We start from the raw sequence: 14,732 nt of genomic DNA, 5'->3' as shown, positions 1-14,732 counted from the left end.
ATCCAATATAGGATTATATACACATGTCTCTTTTAAATATTGAAAATTAAACATCTGTGTCTACAAGAGAACCAATGACAAACCAATGACACTAAATAATAATAATTTAAGAAAATGTGGTGCGGACATGGTCTTGAGACAAGTTTTGGAAGAAGCCGTGGGACGGCTGTTGCAGGGTAAAAATACCATTATGGTATTCCATATATATATATATATATATTCATATATATATATATATATTATATATATATATATATATATATATATATATGTGTGTGTGTGTGTGTGTGTGTGTGTGTGTGTGTGTGTGTGTGTGTGTGTGTGTCTGTGTCTGTGTCTGTGACAATAATTAACAAAATAGGAATTTGGTTTAATTTGTATGCCTCTGCGTTTTTTTTTAATCTATTGAATTCTTACATTTTATTATATTACTTAGCTTTTATTAATGAAAAGATTCATTTATATGTAATAAAATACCTTTATGTAGTTTGCGAAGCTATCTGTACCGACTCCGACACAACTAAAGGCGAGAGTGCTGGGGAAGTTTTATTTGAACGATTGCTCCATTGTTGATTTATTTAATAAAGGATATATCTATGCGCTCTGAGAGCTGCAGGTTAGGTCTGAAATACTATGCAGGGCGCTGTGCTTGAAACAAGACCGTGAAGTACTTGTTGTACGGATAAGGGTAACAAAAACAAACATTTAGGTAAGTTTAGTCGAAGGTGTTTTTTCTGAATACTAAAATAAAGCGCCCATAAGGATATGCTGTCTCGGGAAACCATAGCGACTGTTGCCGCTCTGTATCGGCATGGTGCTGTAGTGAGGCCTGGTGTTGATGCTGTTTATGTTGTGAGGTTCATACAGTACGACCGCGACATTGGCTCGGTTTTATACACACGTTACTTAGTGTTGTGCGCCACTGTTTTAGGAGACTGTGCTTCACAACCATTTAATACAATCCTTTACGTGGTGGTCTCGTCTTTACTTGACTAGTCCTGCATTGTTTGCTGCAATGGTACAGTGAAAAGATACCAGAAAAACGCTTGCTAGAAGTCTGGTTGATTTCTATAAGACGCGCCTGATAAAACAGGGATTCACAGTTAGCATGAAAAGCTTTATTCCAAAGTGACCCTAGCAATAAAATATACATTTTATTAATTAATTCATTACCTCCAAGACACAGTGAATGTAATTAAACACAAATATAAATGGGAGACATTTGTTTTAAAATTATTTTAAATAAACTCTTCCATGTAATGGGGTTTATATTCTATGCACGTTATAGGATAACCCTGAAGCTTTCACGAATACGCTCACATTTTTCATTTAGGAACCTTTTAGTAGAAATAGTTGTTATAAGTGGAGGCTTGGAAACAGGGTAGAGTTTGTTCTGACTCTTGGAACAGTAAAGCGTTCTGCAAATTACCTGATAGAGACATAATACAGTCACAGCTGAGTTAACACAGCCAGCCAGCTTTCCTAGTTAGGACTTCATCTACTTTGTATGACTTGGAAATCATTGCTCATTTTATATAAGACTTTGATGTGTATTATGTTCCCAACTTATTTTGTCCTCTACTTTTCTGAGAGGGGCACATAGGACCACAAACACATACATCTATTGTAGAAACTTAAGTATTCAGACGTTACATTTACTAGTATTATTGTTACTGCAGTGCATATAAAATAAATCATTTAAAACTGTAGCAGACATTGCAAATGGGAATATGTGGTTTTCTTACATTTATTTTGGCTAAAGGTTTTTACAAAAGTAGTCTTAACCCTCGGAATTCCTGTTGCACCATAGAACCTCACCTCTGTGGTGAAGAAACCAGGCAATATTTATTGAAAATAGAGGAGGGCCAAGACATTGCAGGGGTGTTGATGAAAGCCAGGAACAGGGGGTGGGTTCTGACTTTTTTCAATCCCTGCCATGTTACTATATCAAATCTATATTACATTCCTGTGAGTGTTACTTTCAGTCAACCGTGGCAAGGTTTTCTCAGTATATTTCATTGGCTTTCTCTTCTGTTTAAGTTATAAGTTAACATAGTTATCAAAAAGCAAGAACAGTGGCTTGGAATTAAGCAATAATTCAGGGGGGGGGGGGGGGGGGGGGGGGAAAAAAAACTGTTATTCAAGTTAAGTAAAAGGAGTATGTAGCAGTACACACAGTAATACTAAGGAAACAAATTCAAAGCTGTACTATAGACAAAAACTGTCATTAATATATGGTTAATTATGTTAGACAGGTTGCAGAAGAAAGATTCTCGGTCAGAACGCCAGTCTGTGGTTAAGGGTCATATACAGATATCACCTGCACTGTTTGCTGTTTTCTTGCTGTATGAAATAAGTATTGTTTTAATTTACAGTAAAGATGGGTCGGCACTCATCAGACAGTGAGGAAGATAGCAGGAGCCATCGCAGAAAGAAGCATCGCCGACGATCTTCCAGCAGTTCCTCAGGAAGCAGGGTAACAAGCAGGAAAAAGTCTGGGAGAACAAAATCCAAGTCAAGATCTCCGTCTCCTTCACGCACCAGACGGTACAGTTGGTGCTTTTTCTTATGCCATGTTTGTAATGTATGCCATACCAGATGGGTTAGTACACTAACTGCTCTTTCAAAACTGAGAGTTTGGGTGAAATGTGTTTGGTGGTCTCAGCTTAGCTTGTGTTACAAAACCACAGCTTCATTTGGCACAATTGGAACTTTGCCACCTGTTTATATCTTGGTGAAAACAAGATCCTTTAGTGTAGAAACGCTTAACCCCATTTAACCTTATGCTTGTCTTCCCATCTCCTTATTCAGTATTTACATTTGCTTGTAAGTGCCTAGCCTTTGCACTGCCTTTGCTAGTTGCTGTTTTTGTTTTTACCCAGATTAAAACGGATCCACCATGGGCTTTAGTTGTTGAGAGAAGTAGGATAAAGAAAATGTTATTTTACATGTGCCTGCTTTTGAAATGATTGTCTCTCACAATCAGACATGCACCCAGATATGCATCTTACATTTTTAATGCACCTTGTTAACAGTCACTGCATAATGAAATCATCAGTGAGCTGTACCCTTTCAATAGGCATCACAGCCTCATTGCACTCATTAATAGTATTTTATGTTTTCCTGTAAAGACATATTTATTTCCTATTACTCATTGGTTGTTATATATATATATATATATATATATATATATATATATATATATATATATATATATATATATATCTGTCTATCTCTTGGTTCACTTACGATTTTAAAATCTTTTATACTGAAAGTCTATTAATTCTTTATGATCAAAAAAACCCCCCCAAAAAAACAGAATATAGTTCCAAACCAGAATTCTAAATTTAAATAAACATAAAGTATTAATGCAGTGGCTGTAAGAAAATGATGCAATTTACGAAAGGCTAGTGTCTGTTTAATTGGACATCATGTGGTAGACTGAGGAATACACATAACATGCCAAAAAAAGAAGAGCTTTAAGTGCTTTTCTGTGATGTTGTACAGAAAGGGTCTCAGGAAGTCTGTCTAAAAGGAGATCTGTCCAATCTTAGTTCATTTCACCCCTCACTTATGATTTTCCTTTGAAAACCATTTTTCTTTTTGGCATAAAAACATAGCTGCAGTAATGTATTAACTCAATTGTACACTGATACCAGTGATCAATTAAGTACAGTACATTTTCTCTTTTAGTATAATCACCAGTACTTTTGTTCATTTTCTTACTCTTGAAATGTTATTTTTGTATTAGCCTCCAAAACTGTGTTCTCTTACAACGGTTGCATTAAGAATAGATTTTAATTCTTGAGAGTTAACGAGTTTACAGTAGAGTATGTATCACACAAAGAGTCAAACTAGAGGCAAACCAACTGCAGTACAAAAAGACCTATAGAATCCTATAAATTCTCCAGACGCTTACCTTGCAAGTAGTGACTAGTTGCTAAACATAGTTCTATGACTCGCTCTTAATCTAGACATTGATGCTGTTTGGGTGACCCTGAATTACTGTACTCAATTAGAAGTGCATCCATTAATCTATGTAGCTCGTAAATATTTTAGACGCAGACGGCGGTCCAGCAGCAGCTCTTCCTATGAGTCCAGGAAGAAACGAAGCAGCCGGAGCAGGTCTGCTGAGCGAAAAAGGGCTTGCAGGTCTCGAAGATCTGGGTCAAGAAGCCGAGCAAGAAGGTAATGCCAGTCTTTTTATTTTAAACATCTACCAAGGTCCCCCAGATAAAGTACATTGTGCGGTCAAAAGGCAACACACAAATAACCCACTGACCACTAGTCATCGGCATCAGAAATACAGTCTGTACCCTAAAGTTGCACCAGTCCTTATGGCATTCTAAAGATGTCGGTCCAAGGGGTGTTGTCCTTCAGTTATTATGGCTTGATTATGGTTAAAAGAAGGATTGCTCCTTTATTTTAAGTTAAATTGAATTTCAGAAGCAAAAAGTGAAGTCACCATGAATCCAGAATTAACAATTTAAGATGAAATAGCAGCTCTGTCTGTAACCATAATCTAACAGTATACCACCTAAATTCTTTTTTCTTGAATAAATGACGCTAAATGCAAGGTTTCAGTGTGTGCCGCCATATCGACCATGACTGTGAACTGATGAGTCTATACCTTTGGCAGCATGTGCATCAACCTGAGAGAGCCTATAACAATCTTGACAAGTGTGTTCTGAACAGTGGGTTGTTAAATAGGGGAAGGGTACAAACTGACACAATATGTTTAAGAAAATGTTCAAAACGAAGTTAAGGAATACAGTATGTCCTCTGCATGTATACCGTGATGGAAATTCACAAAATTATTTTAAGTAGCTTTTTATAACAAATATTGTTCTGGCTCTAGACCTCTGTGTTCCTCAGTTTCCTGAAATCTGTTGGTTTTAAAAGATGTTTGTTTAAATACATTTATTAAAGGTTCAGAGCATTAAAGCAGCACCCCTGGTGTTTAAAATGACGTCACATTTGGGACAACAAAATACTAAAGCTAAAGCATAACCTACACTAGCTTATTGCAGTAATGGAATAATTTAACCTTAGGCATATATCACTTGTTGTATATTAAATGTAAATTTCATACCAGCCTTTTTTTGGGGGGGAATTACATTTTAGAGCCACCATAAAACAATTCAAAGTACCTCCAGTCTACTTCTGTTCATTAGTTTTGGTTTTTAATAACAAATATAACCATAACATCATAATGCAAATACTGTGTGCATGGATGGTTAATGAAACTAATGTCATTAACGTTGCAAATTAACCAGCAAACTGCAGTGTGCTGTTAAATGCTTCAGAACTGTAGACGGCGCATTTTGTAATTTATGCGAAGGCTTGTATACTTGTGTGCGGCTCTGCGAATCATTCAAATGGATAACAATAATCACAAGGAGTGTTTTTATATCTTCATTAGACCAGAGAAGATAAAAAAAAACGACTGCAAGCTGTATTGGTGGCATTAGGCAATTATAGTACATGTTAGTACTGGTTTGTTCCCTTTCTTTTGCTGGGTAGATATTTTGTTTATGCTAGTAGATTAAAACAGTTATTGCATCTGACCATTTAAGTATTGATAATGCTAATAGTACTGCATTATGTCTTCTGAAGTCCTCTTGAAGTGTTTTGATTAACAGGAATTAGGGCTGCAACGAAGGGTACATTTTAACCTTCGACGGCTCGGAATACATTACCAAAGGAAGGTTTGAACTTTCGATGGTACTAATTTGCATAATTTAGTGGTGACGTCACCACAGCAACTTGTTCTTTTTTGATTGAAAACCTTATTATTTTACAGTGCGTGAAAGGTGTCTGACAAACCTTAAAACAATCTTCGAATTCCTGGCTAACAAACAAACCTTCTAATACAGCCCTAACAGGAATGCTTATTTATACATCATACTACCCCCTAGAAATGGGATAGACATTGAATTTCTTTAACAGGCTAAATTTACATCAAATTACAAAATACAGTGGTTTCAGTTTAAGAGAATGTTTGCCTAATTAAATTTGGTGCTCTCCATTTTGCAAGACAAAAAATAAAAAAAAAATCACCTGTAAAACAAAAGCCATAACACTGGCAGAAAAATTGAACGCAACAGCTTACTTTCTAAAATTGTGCATATGGCAATATCAAGAAATATTTCAGCTCAACCAAATTTAATAAATCATTCCCTTTCCTAATTTGATCACATTAGATGGTGATGTGGGAGAAGCGTTTCAAATACCATCTCCTCATTAATATACCAGTCTGGGGAATCGAATGGAATATTAGTGCAGGGATGTCATAGTTACTGCTTCTTAGTTTACTAAATGGAACAGGTTGATGTGATCCGGGGTGCTATTTGTCAATGTCGTGTTAAAATGGTTTGGGTCGAGTTATGTAGTCCAGAGCGACGTTGGCTGATAAATCAAAACTGTATTGAGTGGACAGGAGGCAGTGATTGATACCGTGACAGGATATGAAGAAGAGGATCTTGATGCAAGCATGCAAGATATAGAATATGAGAAGGCAAATGGCCCTGGAGTATGGATATTATTCAGTGAAATGAGAATAATAACTCTGGCATGAAGATATTGCTGGGAGAAGATTAGGACCATTCCTGTTTGAATATTACCCTTGAATTCCTTTGTGTGAAATTGTGTTTCGGAGCCAGCATTTTAAGTATCCCTTATATTGTATTTACATTCTGTCCAGGAACAAGCAAAACAAACACTGTGTTGCAGGATCATACAATAAGTGAGAAAAACGATTTGTCAAATAATGAATGTTTATACACTGGGATTAATGAATGTCTTAATGGTTAGACACAAGCCATGGTGTAACCTCTAACCCTGTTAAACTGTGAAGGCATCTACTACCTTTGAATTTCTTTGGTGCCTATGATTGTAATTCAGCAATTTTATCTTGTTTATTTTATTTTAAAGAGGCAGCATTCAATGCTTAGTCTCCAGGTCAGAGATTATTCAACAAACAATTTAATTTACAGTTTTCTATGATTACCCATAGGATCACATTTATTGGAATAAAAAGCAGATTTTGACTATAACTGCTGGCAGAATGTTTCTATGCACCAGTATGTGAGCAAGAATTTTGTGTTTTAAATAAACAAAGTGTTCATAGCTCTTGTAGACATAACCGTTAAAATGTAGAATAAACTCTGTCACATGGTTTTTGAGACAAAACTTCAATATTCTTCTTGGGGAACCTTTTTGTGAGACAGAGAGGCTAGAAAAATAAACAAACGCAAGCGCTGATCATCCATTTTACAAGCATTGGGAGATTTGAGGCCCTTTTTTTAATACATTTTATATTTAGTGCTCATGCAAAGTGAGAAAAACAAACCTGTCTGAGTTCCCCTCTGCAAGCACTCTTCTTTGTGTGCTGGTTGAATAATGTCCCACCGTGTGCTAGGTTGAGACACATCAAATGTATCAAGATTTTAGCAAGCCTACAGAATGAAAGGCACAGAAGGAAGGCTAACGAATTAGCAAAATGTGCTTATTTGTCGATTTACTCTCCAGTCCAACAAACATTTGAAAAACGAAAACAAAACTGTTTTAAAGTTGTATTTTATTTTCCCTCATTTTACATTTGAAAGGTTAAGGCGCAAGCCTGCTGATAAGAAACAAGCTGGAGCAGAAAAGGGATGTATATCCTAGATGAATCGTTTATCTGGGCAGGACTTTGTGCAGGCAAACCGGGCAAATCTGTTTTTCGTTAGGCTTCACACTAGCCCTTATTAGACAGCAGGTGTCAGAGATGTTTAGCGAGTGAAACACATTTGGAATTTCTGTTAAAGTCCACAGGTGCTGAGCAACATGAAAAGGTGATGGAGGGCACTGAATATAGATCACATTTGCTTAATATTCAACAATAAAAATCTGACAGCTGATGAACTTTTCTCATTCTTCCAATTTATTATATTGTTCCAAGGTTAAGGTCAGATACGAGCCGTTTGTTTTCTGGCAAGAGCTCAGTAAAACAGAGAGCCAGTGATGGGAGGGGGGGGGGGGCTTTGTTATGGTATCTCTAGGTTGTCATGTTGCAACTTTTTAAAAGTTGGGTTTGTTAACAGTAAGAGGATGGAACAGACTTTCAAGAGTAGGGGCTAATACAGCTGATTCTCAAGCCAAAGAAAAGTGGTGGAGAAAAGTGGCTGAACTCTTTATACTATTGTGGCTAGTCAATAGAAGGAAACATAAAGGGAATCAGTAGGGGGAATTGGACTGCAATCCTTAACAATGGCTGCCACAATGAAGTGGGCTGAATCAAAGCCACACAGCACTTTCCATTGCCATGGTTGATTAAGGGGCAACTGGGTGGCAGGGAGTTGCCGCTGTGGCTACTGCAAAAAAACTGGTTAAGGTCAATGCAGCTTGTAAGTACTAACTTACATGAGTGTGATATACTGGCAGGCTGAAACATGTTTAGCCTCTAATTTTTTGATTCACTGAGAAGGACTCACAATTCAATATCTCTTTGCTTTGAAACATTTGGATGCCATTGTTCATTTTCAAAAAGTTTAAAAAGAAAGAAGGAAAGAAACCAATTTAACCACAGTAACATTTCTGGAGAGGACAAACATAATGCTATAGAAAGATAGAAGACCTGCATTTGTACATGTAGATAAATGTGCAAAGCCGCCATTGTATGGTAATTCAAATGCATCATTAAACATCAGTGCAGGTAAAGCTGTAACTAATAGTAGCATGTCTATTCTACTTGACCACTAGCATGACAGTATAAATATGTCAAGTTTTGGTTTAACCTTTTGGGCTTTTAATCGTGGAAGTAATACATTGGGAGTAAACATCATTTGAATAACAACATCTGAATATAGATTATTATCTATTATTAATACAATTTCTCAGCTTTACTAGAATGCTGTACTAAGTGCTTATCTTTCTATGGTTTAGTGCACATTGGTTTTAGTCGTCAAGCAGTTAAAAAAAAAAATCTGCTGCTTATGCAGTTAATGTATTACAATCACATTAAAAGTTATGTTTGTTAGAAGGTAAGCTTTGCCTCAGAATTAAAAAAATGAATACAAAATTAATCTCGCCTTCCTACTTTTTCTATTTAAGCTTCTTGAAGTTCTTCCAAATTGGGTTTTAAATGCCAATTAGCAGGTTGAATGTAGTAAAATAAAAGCAAATGCATCCAAAATGGCCTCACCTTATGGCTGGTTAGGCTTCTGAGGGAAAAGCTGACCCTTTGCTCTAAGCAAGGCTTTGAGAAAAATATTCATCCTAATGAACACATTAATTAGAACCATAACTATTTATAAGATGATAATTAGAAACGAAGCACAGTAAACTGGGTTTTTCCTGCAATTAATGGAGGATTAATTACTGGAGGTAATGAAGTGGATTTTTGAAATGCATTAAGGTGAAGTACAGAGATGTGCAAGGCTTTGTGATTACCACATAATTATTTTGGACTGTTTGAGCGGAGCTCATACGAGATGTCTAATAAGCATTATTGCATCATTATATGTGCACCTAAAAAGACTTGCTACCAAAATGACTGTCTAATTATTTCTAATTGGCAGTACTGTGTGTAGTCAGTGAGCTGTTTTAGTGTTCATTTAATAATGCTCTGGGCCAATGTGAGAAAGGGAAAAAGCTTAAGGTACAGACTGGCCTTGGCTAGCAACATTGATCAGGTTTGGCGGGGCAACAATTTGAAATGTTTGCTTATGTAGAGGTCAGAACCTGAAGTAGTTTGACCAAAGTTAGCCTTTATTTATTTATTTATTTATTTGTTTGTTTTATTTAAAGCTACTTGACAGTGTTTGTTTGCAATTAGCAAAATAATTGTGTCTATCACCCTGTTTGATTTCCATATGATACCATATTCTTTCATCGTTGTCCTTTCCTATGACGTATTAGCATTGATGAAAGCCAAATATCCAGCTCTTCTGGAATTACTGGGATTATCATTCCATGCTGGGGCTTATACTTTCTGGCCAGCCCCATACATTTGTTAGTTTAAACAGCGACTTGCATTTCAGCACATTCATCTGTAGAGATCCTGATAGACGCTGAGTGAAACTTTCTACCCAAGGACAAAATTATTTTTCAGAGCTTTTAAGAATGTCTCTGAGGAATAAGTCATTAAGCATTAAGAAGGAAGAAAGCAGTCCAATCGAATACTAACATTTTCCACAGGATTTTAATAGTTAGTGGGATATATGTATTCAAACTGCTGACAGCTATATATGTATCCAAGGCTAGTGCTTAATGAGTAAAAAAAAAAGGGAACAGTGGGGTTTTTTGTAATTTATTCTTTTTGTTTTCTATAAAGTAACCCCCACTGCCCCAAAATGTAATAATTTCTGAATTGAATTGTCTGATAGAAGCATAGATGCTATATATCTCTGTGTTTTTTAGCCGCTCTAAGGTAGACTTGAGCTGACATCCTGTTAAGTGCATGTCTTGCAAAATACTTGCCTAGTGGAGCCCTAACCATAGCCATCTGTGTGATTTTTGTTCATATAAAAACATCATACTGATGGTTTGACAGAAAAGCAGTAAAGCAAATTGTAGGCTAATAAACTAAAATGTCAGGTATGGCTTTTTGTGGAGAACAATGTGGTTATAATTATTTATGTAATATTTAATTTAAAAAAAAATACTAATAACACAGAAATCATGTACTTTTTGAAAGAAGTTGTGCCACACTTTGAAACTAAATGAAACACTTTTTTTTTTTTTTTTTTTTCCTGTCTCTCCTGTCTCTAGAATGTATTCTTGTTTTTACAGTCCTGTCTGTTTCTGTCAGAGGTGTAGAGCGCAGAATAACACATTTTTGCTACATCATCCATTTATGATTTGGTTATTTAAAAAAAAAAAAAAAAAAATCTATAATAAAATTGCATGTTTTACAGACTGTGTTGCTCCATATTGGCACAGTCCTTCTGAAATAAAATAATTTCCTCCTGTACTGCTACAAAATCTTCATTTTTAACAGCTTAAGTAACATTGGCTTGCTCTGTTCCAGCAATGACCCCCTCATACACAGTAAATATCTGACAAGCAAGTGACTGAACAGATGTCCAAAAACAGAAACAAGATCAAAATACTGCCAGCAAATGTGTTTTTTTTTAAATATATATATGAAGGCCAACAGTCAGTACTGTTTTCCATGAAATGAAAACAGAAACACTGCATGACAGTACAAAAGAGATGAAGTACCGTACTGTGCCATAGCAGTGGGAAAGATGTTTATCCAATAATAAACACATGTTTGACCACTGCTTAATGTACTACAGTAGACTGCAACAATCGATTACCAGCATTGACTGCTATTTTTATTAAGCAAATTAGAGGCGGGTGAGTGATTAGTGGTTTGGTTTAAGTTGATTTTGGATATATCTTAATTCACTTTAAGTACTTGTATATTAAACACTGTATAGTGTGCACACATACACACGGCTATAGATAAATGACATTAAATCAGCAAAATTATGGTATTTCATTTTTAAAATGTTTAAATGAACCCCTTCTATTTTTTATGATTTTAATTGTGTCATCACTTCGTGACTGCTCAGTGTTTTTTTTTTTTATAATCCTTTTTGACTACATTTTGTCTAAAGAGTTATTAATCAAAGCATACTTTGAAGCACCTTAAGATTTACTAGGCTGTCAACACTCATCACGGGGGTTCACAACATCTGTGCTGCTGAAAATTGATCAACCTCATTTAAGATTTTAAAAATAAAATTAAGATGAAGTTTAATTTGCCAACTTTCTTATTTGTTAGTTACCGGTAGTTAAATACCAAACCAAACAATGTGTGGTTATAAGGATTACATGAGGGCCAGATTTATTATTTGTAGTTTACAGTGAGATATGTAAGGATGTCTCATTCACCACCTATGTCAGACACAATTTTCTCCGTGCCCTAATGCTTATCAAAAAGCACTGACTTCATTTCCTTGGATCAATGAAAATTAATAGTTTCTCTTTATTCCAGATGTAGTTTATATTTAATTAAGTTTAGTTTCCTTTTTGCTGATGGTATGTGTATCTGTTTTGTGTCTTGCATTCTTTGTAGCTTTACAGTTTTCCACCTGTTTTCTTTCAGCATTTATGATTTCTTACACTGGAGTTGTGAGGTTCTAAATCACTTAAGTGCACAGCATAGCCAGTCCACATTTAAACAATAAAATGCTGTTAAAGAAAGTCTTCAGATCTTGTACCACTTCATAAATATACATGTATAAAAAAACAAAAAAAAAAAAAAAAAAAACATCATGTAGCCCAAGAGCACACCTGCTAATTAAAGACACATCACTGAAACTTGTTCTGATGCGTGCTTGTTTGCTCAAGCCGCTCTGTGGGCACTCAAAGTACAGATGGCCCTGGCAAAAGCAATTATGCGAACCGAGCAGCTGTTAAATTTAGTGCAACAAGTTTTGATCCTGTATTTTAAATTTCAATTGATTACCTGTGAAGAAATTAGCAAATTAACACTCACTGGGTAGTAACTCACGGTTGACCTGCAAAGGTATTTATAGATTTAGGCGACATTAGCTGAAGTGCTAATGGAGTTGAAGTCATTTCAGGTTGCTTTGGAGACCTTTGCAAGTAGGGGATACTTATGAGCCTGAGATTTCTGGTATGAGAATTATTGTACCTCTGCTGAGTGATGCCAGGCATCTGTGTGTACAATTGCATGTCTTTGGACATATGGGTTTACCGGAATCTAACGAGCCTTTGAAGATGTTTGAATTATACTAAATGGCTCAACCCTTGGCTGGGTGGGTGGGCGCCATGTCTGGTGAAACTTTTATAGCTTTGTATTTCTGCAATTTATTTTTGATGTTTGTTTTTATTTAAATTTCTTAATGTTAATATTTTGGTCATTCAGTATATATTTGTTAATATTTTGTTAGTTACTATTTTGGTCTTTGCATGGATTTACATTAAGATTTTTCACCTTGGTGAATGATACAAATACTTGTTTTGAAAATTATTTGCAGGAAGTATATTATTCATCCAAGGTGTTCTAAAAACATTTTAACTAGAGTGTGTAGCTTGTCTTTAATGTATATGTTAAACATTGCTGCAAAAAATAATTGCATTGTAACATCATGTTCAATTAATTGTTTTTGTTATTCACTCAAGGTTGAGGGTGCTAAATTTGTGCAGACTTGAAGCATGACCAATGTCCCACTCAATCCAGTAGGTTTCCAAGCAGTACTGCTGTTTCCTGCACAGAAGAAACAAGAACACTTCATTTTGATTTTCTCTTCTTTTTTTTTTGTTTTGAGCTGTTATTTTTACATGCACGCAAATAAATAAATGATTAGCTGTTTTTAAATTACAGGAAAAAGAAATAAGGGGGCTCCAGAGTGGTGCATCCAGTAAAGGCGCACCGCATAGAGTGCAGAATGTGCCCTGTATCCTGGAGGTCGCCGGTTCGAGTCCAGGCTATTCCATTGCCGCACAATTGGCCCAGCGGCGCCCAAGGGGGAGGGGGGCTTAAGGTTGGCCAGGGTGTCCTCCGCTCACTGTGCACCAGTGACCCCTGTAGACTGGCCGGGCGCCTACGGGCTTGCCTATAAGCTGCCCAGAGCTGCATTGTCCTCCAACACTGTAGCTCTGGGTTTGCTGTATGGCGTACCTGCAGAGTGAAAAGAAGTGGTCAGCTGACGGCACACACTTCGGAGGACAGCGTGTGTTCATCTTCACCACTCCTGAGTCATTGCAGAGCCTAAAAATACAATTAGATATTTCAAATTGGGAGAAAAAAATGGGGTAGACTACTAAATAAAAATTAAAAAAAAAAAAAAAAAAAAAACTCTTACTTAACAGCTTCCAATAGTGTGGCAGAAACAAACCAGGTCAGGTCTTCAAAAAAAACGTCACCATTGAATTGAGACATCCTGATTGTAAAGAGCAATAAAACTGCTGTGTGGGTTTTTCTGGATTAAGTAACATTTAAAATAACAGCTTGTGTTTTGACTGTGCAGACCACCATAAATGTTATTAGGCTGTCACCACTCATTAAGACGGTTCACGACATCTGTGTTGAAAATTGATCAACCTCATGTAAGATTTAGATAAACTTTAATTTAACAACTTTCTTGTTTGTTGGTATTAGTCATTGCAGAACAAATAAGCACCAAACCAAACGGTGCACTGTTATTAGATAAGAATTCAATTTGGTGGAATTTTTTTTTTTTTTTCTGGTAGGAATGGAATACATCAAGACATTTGGCACATTTTTCATAGAGAGGACATTCCCCCTTCCCTAATGCTATTATTCATTTATAATGCATTGTGAATGTATGAGTGTGCCAGTTTGCCTCTCTGTCAATACTATCACACCTAAAAGTTTTAGAACTACAGTGCATCCTCAGCATTTGTAGATTATACTTATACACTGAGGACACATCAAGTGATCTCAGAGACAGCAGTTGCCTTTTCTCTTACTTTGAATACAGCTAATCTCTTTATGCACTGGCTATTGCTTAGTTACATAGGAAGTACATGCAGCTCTTCATGTCATCATAATGTCATACGTCACTCTGTTGTAATAGATTGAATCAAGAGACAGTATGCTTTGTTGTGAGTGTTTTTTATATTGTACATTGTAATATATGTGAAAACATGATTGCTGGTAGTCTATTACTGTATCTGTTCATTTTTACAGGATGAATTCCTTTTTTCGTAATAGAATATTTAACTTATTAGGGAAGTAGAGATATTTGGGA

At 36.0% G+C, this 14,732-nt stretch overlaps 1 protein-coding gene across 1 annotated transcript in view; it reads left to right on the top strand.

Moving 5' to 3' along the window:
* The first annotated feature begins 608 nt into the window (after nt 1-608).
* The window catches only part of rsrc1 (arginine/serine-rich coiled-coil 1), a 97,771-nt gene continuing 83,647 nt past the window's right edge, over nt 609-14,732 (top strand). The window contains exons 1-3 of the mRNA XM_041270335.1: nt 609-709; nt 2,376-2,547; nt 4,060-4,188. Coding sequence (XP_041126269.1) covers nt 2,381-2,547; nt 4,060-4,188 — 296 coding nt within the window. The 5' untranslated portion in view covers nt 609-709; nt 2,376-2,380. The remainder of the gene's footprint in view (nt 710-2,375; nt 2,548-4,059; nt 4,189-14,732) is intronic.

This window comes from Polyodon spathula, chromosome 14 (genome assembly GCF_017654505.1).
Source record: "Polyodon spathula isolate WHYD16114869_AA chromosome 14, ASM1765450v1, whole genome shotgun sequence".
Classification (NCBI taxonomy): Eukaryota; Metazoa; Chordata; class Actinopteri; order Acipenseriformes; family Polyodontidae; genus Polyodon; species Polyodon spathula.
Note: the sequence above shows the minus strand (reverse complement) of the source record. Positions and strands in the feature narration are given on the sequence as shown.